This window comes from Ruditapes philippinarum, unplaced genomic scaffold (genome assembly GCF_026571515.1).
Source record: "Ruditapes philippinarum isolate M1 unplaced genomic scaffold, ASM2657151v2 ctg13082_1_1_1_1, whole genome shotgun sequence".
NCBI classification, from domain to species: Eukaryota; Metazoa; Mollusca; class Bivalvia; order Venerida; family Veneridae; genus Ruditapes; species Ruditapes philippinarum.
The window spans coordinates 1-25,162 of record NW_026865042.1 but is presented as its reverse complement, the minus strand read 5'-3'; the positions used below and the strand labels follow the sequence as shown (position 1 = coordinate 25,162).

At 33.5% G+C, this 25,162-nt stretch overlaps 1 protein-coding gene across 1 annotated transcript; it reads left to right on the top strand.

The window, feature by feature from the left end:
* Positions 1–1,280: 1,280 nt before the first annotated feature.
* Positions 1,281–24,584, top strand: LOC132727654 (MAGUK p55 subfamily member 7-like; the record flags this gene model as incomplete). The annotated part of the gene is given in 17 exon segments (XM_060713222.1): positions 1,281–1,608; positions 4,135–4,248; positions 12,003–12,121; positions 12,944–13,021; positions 13,470–13,550; positions 14,517–14,654; positions 15,446–15,527; positions 15,858–15,943; positions 17,475–17,549; positions 18,008–18,204; positions 18,484–18,548; positions 18,887–18,997; positions 20,352–20,438; positions 21,067–21,147; positions 22,876–22,969; positions 23,388–23,496; positions 24,444–24,584. Coding segments are annotated over 16 exon segments (1,590 nt in total), but the record flags the coding sequence as incomplete, so codon positions are not given.
* Positions 24,585–25,162: the final 578 nt, after the last annotated feature.

Here is a 25,162-nt window from a genome sequence, read left to right as displayed (position 1 = left end):
TATTATATGGATCTATCTTTTACTGTTTCTGAGATAGGAGAGTTTCAATATGGCAGAAAAAATCACTCATGCGGAAAAACGCGCATAACTTTTTCGTTTATGAACGAAACATAGTCGTGTTTGGTATCAAATTGAAGGTCTTGACGAGTACATTTTAGTCACGCGATCAAACCGGATGTTAAGTCACTCGTGCGTGAAATCCATTTTTCTCCCCAACCAACGGACCGATCTTATAAATACCTGTATCGAACGAAAGGTATTACCACCACCACCACTACCACCACCACCACTACCACCACCTCCACCACCACCACCATCACCTCCACCGCCACCACCACCACCACCTCCACCACCACCACAACCGCCACCACCTCCACCGCCACCACCACCACCACCTCCATCATCACCACCACCGCAACCACAACCATCGTCACCTGGTAGTGGTGATGGTTCCATCACCACCTGGTGGTGGTGATGGTAGTGATGGTAGTGGTGGTGGCGGTGGTGGCGTTGGTGGTGGTGGTGGTGGTGGTGGTAGTAGTGGAGGTGGTGGTGGTGGTGGTGGTGAAGGTGGTGGTGGCGGTTGTGGTGGTGGTGTTGGTGGTGGCGGTGGAGGTGGTGGTGTTGGTGGTGGTTGTGGTGGTGGTGGAGGTGGTGGCGGTTGTGGTGGTGGTCAGTTGAAAAGCCACTTCTAAAACCTTACTGAAACTGCCTGACCATGACTCGAACCCATGATTTTCAGAGGACCAACTGAGCTATCCGGCCGGCTTCACATTTTCTCTTTAATAATGAAACAGTTCTAAACCACAACATATTTCTTCACTACTAGTAACCATTTGTTTAATTTACGCATTGCCCTAGTTTTTGTAGACAAAACGTTTGAAACTGTTAAATGGTGATTTAATCTTGATCTGTTCTCAACTCTCTTTTGACCTGTGAAATAAAACTATAATTAAAACTTTTACTGGCCTGGTTAAAGTTTCATATTGATAGTAGTTCTCTTTTGTTCTTATTGTCAGCCGCAATATACTTAATTGACACTTCTTTTTAAAAGTAACAATGAAGTGTTTTTTTTTGTTGAAAATAGACGAAATATAATATAAGATAACAATCTGTTAACCTCAAGAAATATGTATACTGACAGAAGGTCCACATACAGTACATGAGACAAAGGCGGACATTACAGTCATAAAAATGTCCGCAATCCACTCTTTTTTATCCACCATACAGTGTTAAATAAAATACAGTGGGTAACCACGTGTAACTGAACTGTAAACAGCATTTAATATCAAATATGGCTGGAGTCTAGTGATATTGCATAATATTTTTTCTTATAAATGAATATCGCTTTTTATATTTAAGAATAGTGATTTATGTACACCAACCTGTGTCCTTAAAACACGAATGGACTTTTCCAAATTCAAAGGTTGACGGCTCCGTTACTTGATTTCACCTTGTTAAGGAAATTCAATACTCTATCTAAAAATACATCCATGCAAAACATATTAGGAAACCAGTTTTCAAATCGGCGATTTTTCAAGTTTTTACACTTTTATGCTTTGTAGATTAAAGAATTATAGTACCAGAAGCTTCGACATAATATATCAGGTATTATACTAAGATTTAAATCATCCACAACCTTTTCTGATTTATTGAATTAAAACATATTTTATTGAAAAAGGATGTATAAATGTAGACCGTTGTAAGGTATAATAACGAAGTTGATGATTGATTGGTTTATACATTGTTATTTTTTCAGTTAGAACAATTGTATTTTAATCGATAGTGGTTCGACAAAAATCATTCCCTTTTACAATGTCATTTAAACATTTTGATAAAGGAAAACAATTAAAGTATTGAAAATTGTTCTCGGATATTAGAATTAAGATATTTTTGTAACTAAAATGTATACAACTTAGCCGGCATATGACATATACCGGTGCAAGGTTTCTTCGATGAATAATCAAAACACGAATCATTACAAAAGGTAATCTTTCAAATTTATTGCAGTATATTTGAAGAAATTAATTCTTTTTTTAAAGTGACTGTACAATTGTGCATTTTTTGCGCGGACAGATTACACTTGACAATATTTGTAACTCGTTCCGAACAAAATCAATACACACTGATAAAGTCGATACTAAAAATATTGATAGACTATGTCACAGTCGGAAATCACTTTTATTCGCATTGCATTTCATGAAAAATGAGTGAATAATTATGTTTTTTTTTTCAAACGATTAAATTGCTTTTGTAAATAATAATTGCTTTGTGTCTTTAAGCATACTTATTGTTATTCATGTTTCTTGCTTTCTCACGATACTGCATCGATGACCTTGCTATCCATTCATATGTTTATTTAGTGACTCTCTGTTAAGTGGTTGCCTGATTGTAGATGGTGAATTTGGCTTATTTGTTTCTTTCTCCCCTACTTTTTTCATCATATGTAGTCCTATAACCAATACTAAATTGTAGATGATACAACAAGTAACAATCTCTGTGAGTTGGTGTAAATGTGTGCTTGTTGATAATCGAGACACATTACAATTTGTTTCATAAATTAAGGAACGTTACAAGTTGATTCATACTAAGACACGTTACAATTTGATGCAATAAAATATATAAATTTATCCCAAAATTGTAACAGTGTTTACCTAACTTTTAACCTTTTGGAACAAAACCTGATTGTAGCCTTTGTCATCATCATATATTTCAAGCGAGGCTGCATGACCGTTAAGGTTGACCAGCCTTTTTTATTGATAGCCTAAAAGTATACATATAGCCAAATATAAACCCCCGCCAAAATAAGTACTTATACATACATTTTCACCAAAGGTTATTTTATAAACAATTTATATACAAACACATAGAAAATAATAATTAGTTTCACATATTGATTAGAAGATTCCTCTAGCTGAATACCTGTAGGTATGTACTAACTGAACAAACTACATGTAGAAAAATCCTGGTCTTAGGTATATAAAGCCAGTAAAAAAATCTATCAATATTCACTTAAAGCCAGTAAAAAAAATCTATCAATATTCACTCATCAGGGCCTCTATGCTTTTGATGACCTTACAACTGGCACATTTTATACAACAAAAATAGTAAGTAATACCTAAGATAGACGGAAAAGAACAAATAATTTAGTAAACATGAGTTACTTCCCCTTAAAATAGAGAAAACATGAAACCCAAAAGAACACCATAAACAGCAAAAATGAAATGTTGCAGGCTCAGTTTTATTAAGCCATGCAAATTAGTGGTGAAGTATTCATAAAAAAATGGCCATAAGCAGTAATTGCAGAAAATCGGATAGCTTTCAACATCCGGATGCTGGTAAAAAACAACCATTCTGTACAACAGATAAACGTAATTTGAATAAAATCAATAGGATAATCGTTTACAACAGTTCATTACCTATCATAATACTCATTTGCAGGTGAACTTTCTTCTTGTAAGAAAATTTTGAAAATATATAAATGAATGAATGAATGGATACGGCATCAATGTAGACCACAACGATATTCGAAATACGGGTTTTAGTATTGTTAATAAAACTAAGGGACAAGCTGTTAAATTGAGCTTGCAATTTCGTGAAAATAATATCACAATGCACATGCTTTTTACATAAAGTTATTAAATACAAATATAACAACATAGTTGTTTACTTGATTTTTACGAATCAAAATAAAACTAATTAACACAACATGACATTGACTGCTAATAATAACAGCTCCTTCCATAGGCCAAAATAAAAAGCATTCCATTAGAGACGACGCCGCTGACCGGCGTCGCCAATAACATATTACAACTTAACTTCGTATAAAGAGACATCTTTATGAATTCTACCTATCTAACATTTATTTGGTCAAGGTCAACAGGCCATACAGTAAATGTGCATAGACATAGGGACTTCATTCTATCTGTTTACATGCATCTTCATATATACTCATATTCCTCTTTGTTAAACTGAGAGAACTGGCTTCCATAACTTTATGTCACTTTTATTTTGATGTTCGCTCAAGTTTCTTCAGCTAGAACTGTCATTTTTACATTTAAACGCACCCCTAGAAAAAAATTACGAAGCGAGTCGCTACTAGCTTTTTTAAAAGCTAACCTTGTATATTTTAAGGTAGTGGGAGATTCAGCTGTTCGAGGAACGCTAGCTGCCCTCCATGATGTGTCACGTGACCTCCCACAATGCCTGTCACCCTCTCATTGAAAACACAGCAGTATATTGATCCAGGTATGTAACAGAGTAAGTTAAAGTTAGTTAAACGGAAATGACGTAACAAACTGGACGCGACCGCCTTTTTGAATTTAAAAACCTCAGTAAGGACAAGCAAGCGTAGTATATTTAAGAGACATTTTCCACATAACTAAAACCCTACCTTATAAATGTATCGTAAAGTGGGCAAAATGTTCGTTCACCTTTCATTGATTTTATGATTAACTGATAACATAAGATAATTTCTATATCTTCGTTGACATAAACTTCTCTTTTGCTTCCTGATATATTGCTGTCTGTCGGATAATAACCATATATATTTCTGGCCGTCTGCTGATACAGGCCGTCTGCATCTGTGCTATATTGGCCTCTGATCATCATTTATTCCAGCTGTTTCATCGTCTGATTCACGCATTTGAACAGAGTGCACAGTCTGGTCCGCACTCCGCCAGGATTTGTGTTAATATCACACGTGTCTAGACGTCTAGGAGCTTGATTAAGCGATTGTTCGTGCCTGATCACAACCAGCTTATGTGATTTACAGTTTCTAGAGTGTTTTTCTCCAAGACAGCTGTCGGGTTATGTGGTCCTAAAACATTAATGCTGTCTTACTTTCTGACATGCAATATTTTATGATAACACCGTTTGTGTTTGATTCCCCCTATTCTATTCTTTGATGGTGTGTCTCAAGTGTCGTCTGTGAAATATTGTTCACACTAAGTTGCCCGTATGTTGCTTCCTTGTTTCCTGAAATAATATTCCGATATAATCAGTAAAATAAATAAATAAATAAATGTGGAAGAAGTAATAAAAAGTAATAAAAATTAATGAAATTATTCATTAGTGAATTTTACATTGCTGTACCCTATATCACTTAATGTATTAGATGGTATTATTCTGTTGGGATGGTTTTCACGTCGCACGAACACAGTCTAGTCGACTTTCCAGTTTTACTTGTGGAGGAAGACCTCAGGTGCCCATCCGTGCATTATTTCAGGCACAGACGGGCACCTAAGAACCACCGATGTTCCGTAAGCTAGCAGGATAGCTTCATCACATGAAAGAATCCAAAGTCTCTGTCGGGATTTAAACCTTTGATATTTATTTCAGAATAAAATATATCATATTGACCAATTCTTACGGAATTTATGAGTAGTATAGGGGTCTCTTTGGCATCACGACTGCGCATGCGCGACGCCATATTGGATTCTATATTTAGAATGACATCATCGTTCTATTCTTAGAATGTGATCATTCGTCTATTTTTAGAAATCTATTTTTAATCTCCCGGAAGTATACGGAGCTGACTCGTATACACGATCTTAGGGCTTGAATTGCGGACATTGAGGGTCAGGTCCTCGGCCCTAGACGGAGAGATAATTACCATTATGACAGATAAAAGAAATGTTTGTAAATAGATACGTACTTAACATTTTAATTTATAAAAAAATAGTTTTTTAATAGGTTCAAAATAATATTGATACAAATATAACTCGTTTACTTACCTACATTTAGTAAGGAAATGACTGTCATAGCGTAACGTTCTTGTAGACTGCGCATGATCTATTTTTAGTCGCGGTATTTCACAACCACCAGGAGCTATTTCATCAGCCCCACGCGGGTGTCAATGAAAGAAAAAGGCATTAAGTACAGTCGCCGCTCAGTCTAGATTCACAATACCTAGCGGCACTATGTTGAACAAAAACCCTTTTATCCTTCGTTACTAAATATAACTTTTTATTAATCACAAAAGAATCTATTATCCTTTCAAACGCAGCGACCGTCAAGTACAGTCGCCACTTAGTCTAGATTTACAATACCTAGCGGAACTATGTTGAACAAAAACCCTTTATCCTTCGTTACTAAATATAGCTTTTCATTAATCACAAAAGATTAATAGAATTGACGGACCTTTTCTGTTACGGTTGATAAACCGGAGGGGATGAATTAATTGAAATATGGACCAATGAAGATGGTTTATTTTTACAACGCATCAATGATAGACCTGACAGAATGCTTCAAAATAAACCCTAGGTTCTCGATTCGATTTTTAGCCGTTCTCGAGTTATGGCCAATTAGCGATTTTTAAACCAATTTTTCAAAGTTCATAAAACCCTTAGATTTATATGTTGTTTGAAAGATCTCTGCGAGTAGATACAGAAAATGTATTATTATATGGATCTATCTCTTACTATTTCTGAGATAGGAGAGTTTGGATATGGCAGACAAAATCACTCATGCGGAAAAACGCGCATAACTTTTTCGTTTATGAACGAAACATAGTCGTGTTTGGTATCAAATTGAAGGTCTTGACGAGTACATTCTGACGCTGGCGATAGTAAAGTTCATACTGGAAGTCAAAATCACTCATGCGTAAAAAATATATATTTTGGTTACTAGAGCAACCGAATCCGATATGATTTTTAATTGTTGACTACCAATTGAAAGAACAGTTCATTACCTTTAATGTACACCCCATTGTCGATTCGATTTTCAGCCGTTTTTGAGTTATGACGCAAGAGCGATTTTAAACCCTAAATTGCGAAAGTCAATAAAAACGTTACAACTGTTTTCCAATCGATTCGTCTCGTCGCGCTGATAAAGAAAATATATAGTTTTATGGGTTTATCTTTTACCGTTTTTGTGTAATTCGAGTTTAAAGTCATGGGAAGTGACGTCACAGAAATTTCAAAATCGATTTCTTCGTTATTACTTGACCGAATATATACGTGTTTGGTATCGTTGGAAAGCATTTTACCACACCTGTTACCTGACGCTATTTAAAAAGCCATTGGACCGGAACTGAAATCACTGAAGCGTAAAAACGTGTTTTCTGTACCACGCCTGGACCGATCTTAGGCGTGTTTCGTATCAAATGAAACGTCTTAAGCCGCTCTTTATGAATACGGACTAAAATCGAAATTAAAATCACTCATGCGTAAAAATCATTAAAATAACTAAAATAAGCTTACCCCCAGTCTTTACTCCTTGCCTATCAAACTATTTATGACAAGTTACTATAGCCTATCGTTAAACGGTCCAGTTACGACAGGTTTAAACCGGTATTGCTATTTTTGATTAGCCAATGAAATTGAAGAACGGTGACGTTTAAAAATAGACAGCCTCGTTTTGAACCCACTCTTTTTCATTAACCAATCAAAATGGAGAACGATGACGTTTTAAAAATAGACAGCCTCGTTTTGAACCCACTCTTTTTCATTAACCAATGAAAAGTGGAGAAGAATGACTGGATAAATTTTGACATAAAAAACGCCTTTTTGTCTTTTATGCAACACTTTACGATATCGATTTTCAAGATATTTGTTTCATTTGATAGACCTTACCAAATGCTTCAAAATAAACCCTAGGTTCTCGATTCGATTTTAAGCCGTTCTCGAGTTATGGCCCTTTAGCGATTTTTAAACCAATTTTCAAAGTCCATAAAACCGTGAAATGTATATGCCGTTTGAAAGATCTTTGCGAGCAGATACAGAAAATGTATTATTATATGGATCTATCTCTTACCGTTTCTGAGATAGGAGAGTTTGAATATGGCAGACAAAAGGACTCATGCGGGAAAACGCTCATAACTTTTTCGTTTATGAACGAAACATAGTCTTGTTTGGTATCAAATTGAAGGTCTTGACGAGTACATTTTACTTACGTGATCAAACCGGATGTTAAGTCACTCGTGCGTGAAATTCATTTATTCTCCCCAACCAACGGACCGATCTTATCAATACCTGTATCGAACGAAAGGTATTACTCACTAAATTCAGAAAATGTATATTTTTGTATCGCTGACTCGGATAGGACACGAGATATGAAGTAAAATCACTCAAGCGTAAAATGTTTATTTACGCCTTTATTAGTCAATATAACCCGGTCATGTTTGGTATCGTACGAAATGTTTTAAGGCGCTCTTTATGAATACGGACTAAAAATCACTAGTGCATAAACGCTCTATTTCTATTAAACATTCTTCATTGAAAATACTGTACTCGAAATATAAACTCAACTTACTGCGTAATGATGTTTACTCTTTGACGTCCAATCACCAAATGACTGAGGTCACCAGTGCGATACATCATACGCATGCGCTGATCTAAATTTAGAAATGACATTGTCCAATCTAACAGCAGTTGGTCTTTTCTTACGGACTGAATGTAACCAATCAAACAGAAGATTTATTTGACCAATGATTTTGGTCACGTGACTATTTATAACATAAATCGATGAATAATGTCATGCCAAAAATAGCAGCCAATCAGATTTAAATACGTGTGTATAAAAAAAGAATGTTTTTCTGCGTATATTTTATTACTGGAAACAGGATTTGTCTTCTATTTATCTCCTGCTCCTTCACCACCACCACCACCACCACCACCACCACCACCACCAGCGCCACCACCGCCGCCGCCGCCGTCGCCGCCGCCGCCGCCGTGGTGGTGGTGGTGGTGGTGGTGAAGGAGCAGGAGATAAATAGAAGACAAATCCTGTTTCCAGTAATAAAATATACGCAGAAAAACATTCTTTTTTTATACACACGTATTTAAATCTGATTGGCTGCTATTTTTGGCATGACATTATTCATCGATTTATGTTATAAATAGTCACGTGACCAAAATCATTGGTCAAATAAATCTTCTGTTTGATTGGTTACATTCAGTCCGTAAGAAAAGACCAACTGCTGTTAGATTGGACAATGTCATTTCTAAATTTAGATCAGCGCATGCGTATGATGTATCGCACTGGTGACCTCAGTCATTTGGTGATTGGACGTCAAAGAGTAAACATCATTACGCAGTAAGTTGAGTTTATATTTCGAGTACAGTATTTTCAATGAAGAATGTTTAATAGAAATAGAGCGTTTATGCACTAGTGATTTTTAGTCCGTATTCATAAAGAGCGCCTTAAAACATTTCGTACGATACCAAACATGACCGGGTTATATTGACTAATAAAGGCGTAAATAAACATTTTACGCTTGAGTGATTTTACTTCATATCTCGTGTCCTATCCGAGTCAGCGATACAAAAATATACATTTTCTGAATTTAGTGAGTAATACCTTTCGTTCGATACAGGTATTGATAAGATCGGTCCGTTGGTTGGGGAGAATAAATGAATTTCACGCACGAGTGACTTAACATCCGGTTTGATCACGTAAGTAAAATGTACTCGTCAAGACCTTCAATTTGATACCAAACAAGACTATGTTTTTCGTTCATAACCGAAAAAGTTATGCGCGTTTTTCCGCATGAGTGATTTTGTCTGCCATATTCAAACTCTCCTATCTCAGAAACGGTAAGAGATAGATCCATATAATAATACATTTTCTGTATCTACTCGTAGAGATCTTTCAAACGGTATATACATTTCACGGTTTTATGGACTTTAAAAAATTGGTTTAAAAATCGCTAAAGGGCCATAACTCGAGAACGGCTTAAAATCGAATCGAGAACCTAGGGTTTATTTTGAAGCATTTGGTAAGGTCTATCAAATGAAACAAATATCTTGAAAATCGATATCGTAAAGTGTTGCATAAAAGACAAAAAAAGGCGTTTTTTATGTCAAAATTTATCCAGTTATCCTTCTCCACTTTTCATTGGTTAATGAAAAAGAGTGGGTTCAAAACGAGGCTGTCTATTTTTAAACGTCATCGTTCTCCATTTTGATTGGTTAATGAAAAAGAGTGGGTTCAAAACGAGGCTGTCTATTTTTAAACGTCACCGTTCTTCAATTTCATTGGCTAATCAAAAATAGCAATACCGGTTTAAACCTGTCGTAACTGGACCGTTTAACGATAGGCTATAGTAACTTGTCATAAATAGTTTGATAGGCAAGGAGTAAAGACTGGGGGTAAGCTTATTTTAGTTATTTTAATGATTTTTACGCATGAGTGATTTTAATTTCGATTTTAGTCCGTATTCATAAAGAGCGGCTTAAGACGTTTCATTTGATACCAAACACGCCTAAGATCGGTCCAGGCGTGGTACAGAAAACACGTTTTTACGCTTCAGTGATTTCAGTTCCGGTCCAATGGCTTTTTAAATAGCGTCAGGTAACAGGTGTGGTAAAATGCTTTCCAACGATACCAAACACGTATATATTCGGTCAAGTAATAACGAAGAAATCGATTTTGAAATTTCTGTGACGTCACTTCCGGTGACTTTAAACTCGAATTACACAAAAACGGTAAAAGATAAACCCATAAAACTATATATTTTCTTTATCAGCGCGACGAGACGAATCGATTGGAAAACAGTTGTAACGTTTTTATTGACTTTCGCAATTTAGGGTTTAAAATCGCTCTTGCGTCATAACTCAAAAACGGCTGAAAATCGAATCGACAATGGGGTGTACATTAAAGGTAATGAACTGTTCTTTCAATTGGTAGTCAACAATTAAAAATCATATCGGATTCGGTTGCTCTAGTAACCAAAATATATATTTTTTACGCATGAGTGATTTTGACTTCCAGTATGAACTTTACTATCGCCAGCGTCAGAATGTACTCGTCAAGACCTTCAATTTGATACCAAACACGACTATGTTTCGTTCATAAACGAAAAAGTTATGCGCGTTTTTCCGCATGAGTGATTTTGTCTGCCATATTGAAACTCTCCTATCTCAGAAACAGTAAAAGATAGATCCATATAATAATACATTTTCTGTATCTACTCGCAGAGATCTTTCAAACGGCATATAAATCTAAGGGTTTTATGAACTTTGAAAAATTGGTTTAAAAATCGCTAATTGGCCATAACTCGAGAACGGCTAAAAATCGAATCGAGAACCTAGGGTTTATTTTGAAGCATTCTGTCAGGTCTATCATTGATGCGTTGTAAAAATAAACCATCTTCATTGGTCCATATTTCAATTAATTCATCCCCTCCGGTTTATCAACCGTAACAGAAAAGGTCCGTCAATTCTATTAATCTTTTGTGATTAATGAAAAGCTATATTTAGTAACGAAGGATAAAGGGTTTTTGTTCAACATAGTTCCGCTAGGTATTGTAAATCTAGACTAAGTGGCGACTGTACTTGACGGTCGCTGCGTTTGAAAGGATAATAAATTCTTTTGTGATTAATAAAAAGTTATATTTAGTAACGAAGGATAAAAGGGTTTTTGTTCAACATAGTGCCGCTAGGTATTGTAAATCTAGACTGAGCGGCGACTGTACTTAATGCCTTTTTCTTTCATTGACACCCGCGTGGGGCTGATGAAATAGCTCCTGGTGGTTGTGAAATACCGCGACTAAAAATAGATCATGCGCAGTCTACAAGAACGTTACGCTATGACAGTCATTTCCTTACTAAATGTAGGTAAGTAAACGAGTTATATTTGTATCAATATTATTTTGAACCTATTAAAAAACTATTTTTTTATAAATTAAAATGTTAAGTACGTATCTATTTACAAACATTTCTTTTATCTGTCATAATGGTAATTATCTCTCCGTCTAGGGCCGAGGACCTGACCTACAATGTCCGCGATTCAAGCCCTAAGATCGTGTATACGAGTCAGCTCCGTATACTTCCGGGAGATTAAAAATAGATTTCTAAAAATAGACGAATGATCACATTCTAAAAATAGAACGATGATGTCATTCTAAATATAGAATCCAATATGGCGTCGCGCATGCGCAGTCGTGATGCCAAAGAGACCCCTATACTACTTTTATGTAATTTAAAAAATATGCCGGAGAATGTCGGAGAATACCGATCTTACACGAACAATAAATCGGTACAATATTTAAATATTTACAGATGCCAACAAGATAGTGAGCAGTCTTCCAATTTTACATTCTGACTATAGTGCTCCAGACGAACATATAGTATTTCTGAGGAAATTCTTCCGATCCCACGATACTCAGACACTTATGAAGGTACCCCGTTGTTTTTTTTTTTGTTTTTTTTGGGGGGGGGGGATAATGTTTTCAAACCGAAATACAAATGTACAACCAAACTGTAAAAATCTACGCAAACAAGTATGACATGTATGAAGAAAAAAACATGATATTTGTGTTACATGTATTGCTTTTAAATTACAAGACAAATGTAAAGTTGTAAGCAAAGCCTTATGAAGAAAACCCATGATATTTGTGTTATTGTTTCTGAATCAAAATACAGCACAACTGTACGCAATTACTTATGAAGACAAGCTATGATATTTGTGTTATTGTTTTTGAAATACAACACAAATTTAAAACTGTACGCAGACACTTACGAAGAAAACCCATGATTTTTTTGTGTTATTGTTTTTAAAAATACTACGCAAATGTAAAATTGTACGCAATCACTAATGAAGAAAACCCTAGGTAAAGTTGGTAGTGTTTTCAAATATTTTCAAAATTTGCTTTGGTTCGCGGGTTGCGCTTGTATTTTAGAATTCGTATCAAGATATTTCTTGTCTGCGGATGCTCTTACTTGTTTCGTCTATACATTAATTTTCAAAGCTTGTTTGTTTTGTTTAGTTTTACGGCTAATCGACACAATTAAGGTCATATGGCGCCGAAACAGGAAACAAATGCTTTTGGCTAACCTCGGGTGTCACAAACTTAAACCAATACCAGATATTAAAACCATCTCACCTGCTGGAGCTAAGAAATGCAAATACTATTTAACAGCTTTATATTTATTTCAAATAAATGTACATGTATACGTTATCTTTTCTAGCCATTGTAATAATCTCAATATCTTTTCAACAGATTTTTAGAAAACTATACATGGTGGAATGTAGAAGATTGAGTCCTCTAACTAGAGCAGTTGTCTCCATAGCTGCAACCGTGAGTATGATGACGTCACACAGAGGATATTGAATGAGTGTAGGTTCAATACTGAATTTCTTGAACGAGTTGAATAAAATGATATTAGGTGAGCCTCAGTAATGAACCTACACGAACACAATATTTTATTATCACATACCCTAGGTAAAAATGTATGCACGGCCGTTCAATACCATTTTGACAGAGTCGTAACATCGGCATGGGTATGTGATAAGTTGTATAAATAAAATAAATAAATGAAAATAAAAAATAAATTAATTAATAAAAAAATAAGATATAAAACCTATTTAGAATCTTACCAGTTGCAATAACAACCAAAAACTTTTGTCTCCAAAAGGGGTGTTGCTCTGCAAAGGTTACACTGTGCATATTCTCCAATAGTACGAGTGATAAAATACATGCACTAATTTGTGTTGGTTCCCGGTTTCCTTTTTATTATTTATTGCAGGTCTATGGCAACATAAGAGCATGTGGACATGATATACATGTCACAGAGTTACTACAGATTCTTTCCAAACCAAACTTTCAGGTAACCATTGTTCAAATACGCCAGTGACCTATGCGTAAAATTGTAAATTTAGGTGTACACATTAGTTTTTTAATGCCTGCACAGGTCAAACATCAGCAGTTAGGGTTTAAATGCCAGTACGTATGTGTGCATTTTTTGCTTAGTAGTAAGAAAAAGGATGTAAGAATAAGTAAGAATACATGTATTTTGGGTAAATGTTAATGAACGGAGTTTTGAATTTAACTCACTACAGTGTTGGAGCAGTACCTCTAAACGCTGGCAGAAATCATGATCACAAAGTAGAAAAATATCGCTTTTTTTCTTGGATTTTTACATGTTTCATTTATTATAGTTTATAAATCGGTGTGAAGAGATGAGTAAGATATCTTAAAGTGCATTTCGGCGGATGAAAAGGTGTGATTTTAGCATTTAATCATTTGATCGCCTAGTCCGGTTTATACCGGAATACGGTATTTAGTGTGGTGCTCCTCTATGGATCTTTATTTTTCATTTCCACGCATCTCTCTTAACCTTTTTTTCACGAGAAGTACTTCTTGCACGAAGAAGGTGATCAATATTGTCGGCTTGTTTCTCCTTAATTCATTATTAGTGTCTTTGTACAGTGTCATGATTTGATTCCCCTGTGACTAATTGAGTCTGTCTCTGCCTTCCTTCTTCATTCCTAGATAAGCGTTAACATGTCATGTAACAACTAGATCATTCAGAAACACGGAATAAAATTCTTGATGAAATGTAAAATTCTTATTGTTTCCTGTTCAAGAGATGGTGGTGCGAACGAATTATATATATATATATATTTATATTATATATATTTATATAAATTATATATATTTTTATTTTCCCTATTTAATTGTGAGATTCATTACGAAGATATGCTTCCATTTTTAAACTTATTTTGACAAGACTTTCAAACAAATACAAATCTTACGGACGTTTTCTATCACGTGATCAATTACGTCATTTCAGGCGTTGCTTTACTGCCATGACAAAATAGCATCACGTGACTTTAGTCCACAGCTAAGTGAAGACTTTGATGCGCATAATGGAGACGAACAAACCGAACATGTTACTGTAATACAGTTTATAAAAACAAGCGAACCACTTGTGAGTATTCAATATCCGGTTTCCTTCTTTTTTCAAAAGCATATCATTCTTTTGTAAAGGAAATATTGCAAAGTTACATTCACATTTACTTGGTCATTTAGTAATTAGACATTATTTTTCGAATTGACGACTGAGCGTATGCTATGACGTGGAAATTTACTTTTGTGCAACAGTTCTAAAAAGTGTATGTTTATTATAACAATTAGCAGCAGAAATTTTAATTACTGTTCGCAGCAGACGAGAAATTTTCATTTTAATTGTTAGCTGAACGAATCTATCATTTTATTCACCTCCGTATTTTTATTACAACTTGAGATCCTGTATGTTATTAAGTTTGTTACCACACTTAAGTGAAATTTTATATATATGCTTCTAAAACAGTTTTTAAATATCGAAGAATATGTAAAATAATTATGTACTTCAAATATTTGTCCACGTTATATGTAATCATTTAAATATATGCATTCATTTCTTATTGAAAAAATTGACTTAGACTTAATAGAAAATAAATTTCTAATTACCTCCGTATATTAACATGAAATGTAAATTCGGATATATCTTTACAATAATGCTTTTTGGAACTGGCAATATTGACCAATCTCCATTTGAGCATTATATTTAAGATATAAAACCATAAAAAAATTGTGTTTCAGGATCTTTAAAACAATTAAACATCCTCAAAAATCACCTTCCAAGTTATCTTGATCGGCATACAGCTATTCTCCCAACCACAGAGTCATCTCTCCTTTCAATAATTATTTAACCCAGATATTCGTTTTTCTTCTTCCCAGGGTGCAACTTTACAATACAACGACGAGACGGGTTCTTTACAAATAGCAAGAATCATGGTCGGCGGGGCAGCTGATAGAAGTGGTTTGTTACTTTGTCTTAACCGATTTAGGCCTTTGAAAACAGAATTATAGAAAAAAGTTGCATGTGGCGTTCCATAGCTTTTATTTTGTCCATATAAAATAGAAATACATATGTATAAACATCAAAAATCTTTTCAATGTCCATAATTTATTAAAAAACAAGCAGGTTGTCGTTTAGTGGAGGTTTAAGTTAGGGAAATTATTTGTTATAAACCTTCAAGTTTCTTTTTTTCAAACTTAATGCAATAATATTGAGTATACTAATATTGTACTAATGTGGGAGTAAGAAGGGTTAAAAGTATAAAGTTCTTTATGATATTTTATATTTTAGGGTTGTTACATATTGGTGATGAGATTTTAGAAGTTGCTGGTAATAGTGTCCGAGATAAGACACCGGATGAAGTTGTACAAATGCTGGTGAGTTTTACCATCTATGTTTTGTATACAAAATATACTTGAATTCGAATGGTAGGATTTTCTGTTCTAAATCAAAGCACTGCAGGCACTGGAAAAAAATCTTGAAAAAAAGAGTGATCCCTCGGATGCAATGGAAATATCAATTGTTATATATATTATAACAATATAAGAATTGCAGACTCTGTTTGATTGAAATCCAGCTATACATTTGAGTAAAAAAAAACACATGTCAGAGAGCAACTGTAAACAGTTAAATTTGATAGTAACTTTTCGACGATATTTAACACAGTTATGTATTAAAGTCGCGGTGTTCCGACTAAAAAGGTGTCTCGTTTTAACATGTTTATGCGCGTATAAAATGTCTTCACTTTTGATTGTTATAAAAATTATAATTATTTAATATGATTCTATTGCCACGTGAGGAACTTTGTGCATTAACTAAAACCAGTTCCACATGCTGGCCTGGTTTAAATAAAGATACCATTATTTCTTATATCATTTTTCCCAACCATCTTCCTGTAGAAATTGCTTTTTTAAAACTGATTATTGTAATCTAATTGAGGGAAAAAACACAAACTTAAATTTTCATAAATGTAAAAAATTTGGGTTAAATTTAAATCGTAAAAACCCTTAAAATTTATATTGTGCTTTAAAAAATTTTTTAATTAAAATTTTAAAACAAAATAAATGTTCTTGAAAATGCCAAAAAAACAAATTTTTTTTTAAAGGCGTGAAGTCAGATTTTCTCCTCATTTTTTAATTTTTTTTAAAAATTGGCCTTTTTTTGGAGATTAATTTTTTAAAACCCCTATTTTCTCTGAAAAGGGCACGTATGCCATGTGTGTTATTTCTTCGAGACGATATTGGTTTTTGCTGGGAAAAGTGGGAAAATAAATTTAAATTTGAACCCCGAAACTTTATATTTTTATAGCTTTTAAAAGAGATGTTAAAATATAAACCAAAAAGGCATGCTTTATCCATATACCAAACACGACTAAGAGGTTAGAAATCAGCATATTGGAGGAAATATTAAGTTATTGTCCGTAATATTAGAAAGCATCTGTCAGTTCAATATTAAATGCATGTACATGATAGCAGACATTTATATGATATCATTATTTCACTCTGGATAAACAAAGTTAATAACTTTCAGTATATATCCCGTGTATAAAAATGTAAGTTATGAAACAGAATATTAATTAAAGACATTATCAGAGAAAACTGAAATAAAAAATGATTTCATTTGAACATATTTTTTTTAATTAAGGACACTTTAAAAAAGAAGTACAACTTGAGATGGTCCATCTTTATGAGAAAATACATTTACGGAAACTGCAACCACAAAGGTCGAGTGATTAATTTTAAGCAACCAAGGCTAACTTGAAATTCAAAACACCTTAATGTGCAGTGCAAAAAAAATGAAAAATTTTACCAAAGAAAATATGGTAAAACCTTTAGGGATTATTCTTGAACTTACCAGTAAAGTTATGTTCTTGCCATGAAATATTTTTGTTTGTTTTTGGATATTCAGGGCAAGATGACTGGTTCGATCTCAATGAAAATTGTCTCAGGGGCTAGTAGGCTTGTCACACTCAGAGAAAGTAAGGTAAGATTAGAGGTCAAGGTATTTTTTGTAATTAATTTTTATCAATCAATAATGAACATGTATGCGAGCCGCCATATTTGGTATTTTCTCAAATAATGATGTCAAAGGGGAAAACACCATCCCACGTGACATAAATTTACTAAAAATAGTTATTACCGATACAAGAACGCGGTTTTGGGTTTAATATCCAACATTAATCGGTTTTTATTGGTTCATAAGAATTCATAATCATCAAACTTATATGATATAAATCAAATAAAGAAATCATTTTCCACAATATCTAAGATTTTAAGCGGATAATGTAAAATGGTAGGATCCTATGTCATCGCTCACCTGCAAACTGCTGTAATGGAGAATTTAAATTATAGCATACTAATATACTTTTCGTTAATTTGGATTTAAAACAAGTTCTAGTTGACATTTTGTAATCATTATATGTTATTTATTTATATTTTGAGATGAGAGTGCGAGCATTCTTTGATTATAATCCAATAAATGACGTGTTGAATCCATGTCCCGATGCTGGGTTGAACTTTTGTCGAGGGGAGGTCTTGCACATTGTGAGTCAAGACGACCCCTGGTGGTGGCAAGCACGAAAGGAGGGGGAGCTAACTGGTAAAACCGGACTCATACCTGCGAGGCAGCTTCAAGAAAGGTTTGAACTTAATTGAGATACTTAAAAAACTAATTAAGGAAACCAACTAGTAGGGATTGAAGCTTAATGTGATGTTACTTATGCATCAAAGCGGAAATGATTACAAATGGCTCAAGCTTATGGACATTTAGTGCCTGTTTGGAACACACCTTTAAGAGTGTGATAATGATAGCATTTTTGCAGCTTTACGGGCCTTTAAGAATACATAACAGTCGTTTCATTTTTTGAGTTTGTATACATTTGAATCATTTATTGACAACGTTTTATTGCATATTTTAGGACTGAAATGATGAAGCGTTACCATAGCGACGAAGATTTACGTGACTGTACAGGGCGCTCTTCTCGTAAGTCTTTGTTATTTGCCGATTCATGAGGCAAAATAATTACGACTTTCGTTAATTAGTAAGCATTTTCTTGTTTAAAATTCAGCGTGTTCTGTAAACTAAAATTCTAGTTACCAAATTTTGAAAAACTTACGATCGAAATTTCATATTGTTTTTGTCTAGATTTGATTTTTTATTTTATATTAGGTGGAACAAGTCCGTGTCGAACTAGCCGTAAAGTTAAAAATCCGCCGTATTTTGTAAACTAAAATCCTAGATACTCAAAATTTGAAAACTTATGATCGAAATTGCATGCATATTGGTTCTTGTCTAAATTTCATTTTTTATTTTTTTATTAGGTGGAACAAGTCCGTGTCGAATAAGCCCTAAAGTACCTCGATCCCGAAGAATAAAGAAAACGATGTATCAGGCGCAGCACAGTGGAGGTACACCTGAGATCTACCGTAGAGGTATCATCTACCTCTACATGATTTCTTTACATAATATCTTTAATATGTATATCTACATATAATATGTACCTCTACATGATTTCTTTACAAAATTTATTTAATATTTACTTCTACATGATTTCTTTACACGATATCTTTATTCTACATAATTTATTTACAAATATATATTTAATATCAACCTCTACATAATTTCTTTAAATAATATCTTTAATATCTACGTTTACATTATTTTTTTACATAATATCTTTAATATCAGCCTCGATAAGATACCTTTACATGATTTCTTTATGTAATACCTTTAATATATACCTCTACATGATTTATTTATATTATAATATTTTGAATATCTATCTCTACATGATTTCTTTACATGATATTTTAATATCAACCTCTACATGATTTCTTTACATAATATCTTTAACATCAACCTCTACATGATTTATCTACAAATATATATTTGATATCAACCTCGATGTGATTTCTTTACATTATATCTTAAATTACAATCTCAACACGATACAATTACATAATACTTTATCATCTACCTCTACATGACTCCTTTACATAATATCTATACTATCTAGCCCCTAATGGTTTCTTAACATTATATAATTTTAACGCATTTTTAATAATATATTTAATATCATCTCTCCATGATTTCTTTACATAATATATCTAATATCTACCTCTACATGATTTCTGTACATAATATCTTTAATATGTACCTCTACATGATTTCTTTACATAATATCCTTAATATCTACCTTTACATGATTTCTTTACATAATATTTTACATGATTTCTTTACATGATATCTTTAATATCAACCTCTACATAATTTCTTTTAATAATATCTTTGATATCTACCTCTATATGATTTCTTTACATAATATCTTAAATGTCTACCTCTACATAATTTCTTTACATAATATCTTTCATATGTACCTCTACATGATTTCTTTACATAATATCTTTAATATCAACCTCTACATAATTTCTTTTAATAATATCTTTGATATCTACCTCTAGATGATTTCTTTACATAATATCTTTAATATCAACCTCTACATAATTTCTTTTAATAATATCTTTGATATCTACCTCTACATGATTTCATTACAAAATATATTTAATATCTACAAACATTTCTACTGGTTTTATCTATATATGTAATACTTACAGAAAATATGCCCACTGTAAACCAATCCACTTTAATGCAAAAGTAATAGTGAATAAATAAAAAGGCAAAAATCAATGAAAGTTTATAATGTTTGCATATGCTGCTAAAAATGATAAAAATGATAAAATTTATACATGTATTTGAAGAAAAAACAACGTTGATTTTCTTTTTCAGAATACGACATTGAAGATATCCCAACATACGAAGAGGTGGAGCTTTTCCAACCCCCACACGACAGATTCCGTCCAGTAGTTCTTATAGGTAGGGAGTTTGATATAATTATAAGCATGCAGAAAATTTTTCGGTACATTATTGTAGCCCATGACACGATGGTTTTTATGAAGTTTTGTGTCTTTAAAATACATGCACAATCATATGACCTATTCCCCACCACAAAAAACAACACACAAACAAACACAAAAATATGATAATAGATAAACAAATGGGAGAGGACACTCATGAGCTATATAGCTTTCTGCACAATCCCAAAATGTACTTTGTAAATATTGTTCACTTGTTAAATGTTTTGATGAATAAATATGTTTAAATCAAATGTATTTTGTACTATATAAAATAACAAATATATGACAAGTATTTATGAGCCGCGTCACGACAAAACCAACATAGTGCGTTTGCGACCAGCATGGATCCAGACCAGCCTGCGCATCCGCGCAGTCTGATCAGGATCCATGCTGTTCGCTGTCAGTTTCTCCACTTGTAATAGAGTTGGTAAGCGAACAGCATGGATCCTGATCAGACTGCGCAGATGCGCAGGCTGGTCTGGATCCATGCTGGTCGCAAACCCATTATGTTGGTTTTGTCATGACGCGGCTCATGTATATGTTGTCAAGTAGGTACCAGTCATTTTGTGTATTATATTTGTGAGCAGGTCCACCCGGAGCTGGAAGAAATGAATTAAAGAGACGCGTGATGACGTATGCCCCGGATACTTTCGAGGAAGTTGTACCTTGTTAGTAAGCATTCCGATTTTACAAATCAAACCTACGTTTCTGAAATAGTAAAATTATTGTTAGTAAGCATTCCGATTTTACAAATCAAACCTACGTTTATGAAAATAGTAAAATCAATACCTTGTTAGTAAGCATTCCGATTTTAAAAATCAAACCTTCGTTTCTGAAAATAGTAAAAATCAATGAAAGATGTGCATTCCGAATTTACAAATCAAACTTACGTTTCTGAAATAGTAAAATCGTTGCAAGTTGTGCATTCAGATTTTACAAATCAAATCTTCGTTTCTGAAAATAGTAAAACAAATCATTGCAAGTTGTGCAATCCGATTTTACAAATCAAACCTTCGTTTCTGAAAAGTAAAAATCATTGCTTGTGTTTAAGGACCGATTTTACAAATCAAACCTACGTTTGTGAAATAGTGAAAAAGCATTGCAAGTTGTGCATTCCGATTTTACAAATCAAACCTTCGTTTCTGAAAATAGTTAAACAATCATTGCAAGTTGTGCATTCCGATTTTACAAATCAAACCTTCGTTTCTGAAATAGTAAAATCATTGAAAGTTGTGCATTCAGATTTTACAAATCAAACCTTCTTTTCTGAAACAGTAAAATCGTTGAAAGTTGTGCATTCCGATTTTACAAATGAAACCTTCGTTTATGAAATAGTAAAAAATCATTGTTAGTAAGCATTCTGATTTTACAAATTTAACCTTCGTTTCTGAAATAGTTAAAACGTTGAAAGTTGTGCATTCCGATTTTACAAATCAAACCTTCTTTTCTAAAATAGTAAAATCGTTGAAAGTTGTGCATTCCGATTTTACAAATCAAACCTTCTTTCATTGCAAGTTGTGCATTCCGATTTTACAAATCAAACCTTCGTTTTTCTGAAAAGTAAAAATCATTGCTTGTGCCACAGGATATTAATGATAATATAAAAATAAGCCCTATATACATGTAGTATATTTTTATATGAAATATTGAGACAAATTGATGAAATAAAATAAATCCATATTTTCATTTTCCGTGTTTTCACTGTTAAAAACTTATTTTTCACTGTAAAAAACAACATTTTTCACTGCTATGAAACATGCTTGCCGGACTACTTTTTTCTAAATTCTGCCAATACACAAAATTCAAGGGGAAATCTGTCAAATTGTAATGTAAAAAATGTATATAATAAACAGAAAATTCAAGTTTTTATTATAAATACAGGATTTATAATCATCTTGTGGTATTAAAATTACCATATTTCTCCCGTGTCTACCGTTACTCATGAAATGTTTATTTTCATACCACTCGATGAAAATAAATCCTGTTTTTATAGAAAAAAAACTTAATTATCCTCTATGCATTTTTTGAAATGACAAGGTCGATACCTATATTCCGACCAAAATGTATGTTGCAAATTTTTTTTCAAATGGAATGAACTATAATCTTGAACTACAATATTTTAACGTGTGACTGTAAAAATGTATGTTACTTATCCTTCTTTGACGTGTATGGATTCGATCCCCGGGAGATGCTTTGGTAGTTTAGCGCGGAGGAAGGTAGTCTAGTACTAGTGTAATTCTCCAGGAACGATGGTTAGGAAACTACCCGCCTATATGACTGAAATACTGTTGGGGAAAAGGCGTAAAATGAAACAAACAAACAAACGTGTAAGGACGATGCTGTTTGAGGTTATTCTACTAAAAATACTTTTGTTTCTATTTTATTTTTCCAACAAGACACAAGCCGGAAGCGGAAACAACACGAGCAAGATTCGAGGGAGTACCATTTTGTGCCTCGCGAGGAGATGGAGCGAGGGATTATCAATCACAAGTAAGTCATGCACGAGAATCTCGTGCAAAAAAGAAGAGAAAAAATAATGAAAGTATTTATTTTTTTTGCTTGCTTTACTGATCAATCAATGAAAGTCGTAAGTGTTCCGCCATTAAAAAAAACATTTAAAAAAAAGGAAAAGTGACTAAAAATGATGAACAATTTATTAAAGATATAAATGTAAAGAAATATCTGATCATTAAAAAGCATTCATTTCATACCAAACATTTTTAGGCCTGCATCAGTAAAATATGATTTTTAACTCTTTTCAGATTCTTTACTAAGGACAATCTATTACTGTGTGTACCCATGACTGGAACATTCGAAACCTAAGTATTAGACCGAGCTCTCAAGTCGCATAGCAAATAAAGAAATTATCCGAAAGACATTATCCAATTATTATATTTTCTCTCTCCAGATTTGTAGAGTTTGGTGAATTTAAAGGGAATCTGTACGGTACGAGTTATGCGTCAATTCGGTCAGTGATTCAGTCCGGAAGAATCTGCTTATTAACTCCTCATACACAGGTCAGTATATATGTGATTTTATATGTAACACATATGTTACATTGATCCGCTTTGTGCCTTCTCTCCAGACAATGTATGTAGCCTGTGCTATAATGAAGGTTCATCCGCCCGTTGAGGCCCAAAAAACACCCTTCCCTGTTGAGTAGGGTCTCCGGACATGTCACCTATCATGCCCTTAAAGAGTTAATTTTGAAGAATTTACCTCCATGCAATTTTAAGGTATATTAGCCAAAGATATGAGTTTTGAACCGAAAGTAGTTCACTGTCGTCCGGTCAATGATCACCTGAAAAGGAAGAGCTAGTTGTGCCATCAAAGGGCGCCGCTGTTCAGGCCGTCCCATCGTTCTATGGCTTCACGAACCTTGTTGCCTTTCTCGTCACCCCTGCCACATTTGTGGGCCACTCTCCTCGTCTTTAGTTAGGACATTTACTGTTAACTTTATAATGAAGAAGTCAAGAAAGAAAAATAATTTTATTCATCTAATAAGGGAGACTATACATATGTGAATTTTCAATTTATAGTATTTATTATCTCCCTTGATATGTGAGGGGAGGGGGTGAAGGGGTATAGAGATCCTCCAGAAACGCTGTTTTGAAGAAGGCTTAACAGTGATATGATACGTTTTTTTCGATAGAAAATTAATGAAATACGTTGTTACTTAGTTTGAAACAATATAGAATTGTTTTTTCCAACAGAAAATAAAAGCTCAAGACCACTTTTAACAAGTGAAGAAAACTACCAATATATCATTAAAAAATGGCTACATACTTACCCGCTTAAAAATTAGTGTGTAGCGCAACTGAAATTTCATGATTTTTTAACGATGGCCTCTTTGAAAATCCGTTGTCGACTTATAGCAATGCTTCAATTCTTTATATTATCCTCCATTTTCATTTATTTATTTTTCCTTTAAAAAAAGAATTTAAAGGATGAATTTAACTTTCAGGCTTTGAAATTTTTGCGATCAGCAGAAATCAAGCCATTTGTCATATACATCAAGCCGCCGCCATTAGAGGTTCTCCGAATGACTCGTAGACAAAATAGAGCGATGAAAACATTAGAAGGCGGAATGACCCGTCTTCTTACAGTATGTTATCTTTTGTCTTCTAATATAAAATTAGCTATAAAGATTTTTGACAGAGTATATTTTTATGTAAGGTAGTATTTTCGTTTATGGTGTAGAAATACATTGTAATTTGTGCGTGCTTCGGTTCTTTACGGCATATACGACATAGTTTACAATGTTTAAGCCAATCACAATTCGAGAAATTTATTTTTCATTATTATAAATGGTCATATAACCGGTTAAGAATCTTTTATAACAAATTCATGTTTTAGTAGAGAAATAAGATAGAAATAACTCGAATAAGTAACAAAATAATCAAAAACAGCCGTGTATATAGATAATATAAACTTCACGATTAACCAATGGAAAGCAACGTTATAAACGTGCAGTATACAATGAAAATAGACGTTGCAAAAGAAGCACAGTTATAATAGAAGTTAATTCCTTTGACAGAATGTTAAATGACTAACGTTTGAAGACAAAAACTATTCAGCGCTTATTCAAAAGTACATTTTTTTTATTTTGATATGTTTTCATAATATTTCATTTTCGTGATAAATCTGGATGCGTCGAGTTAATAGAAAAACTTAAATCGCCAT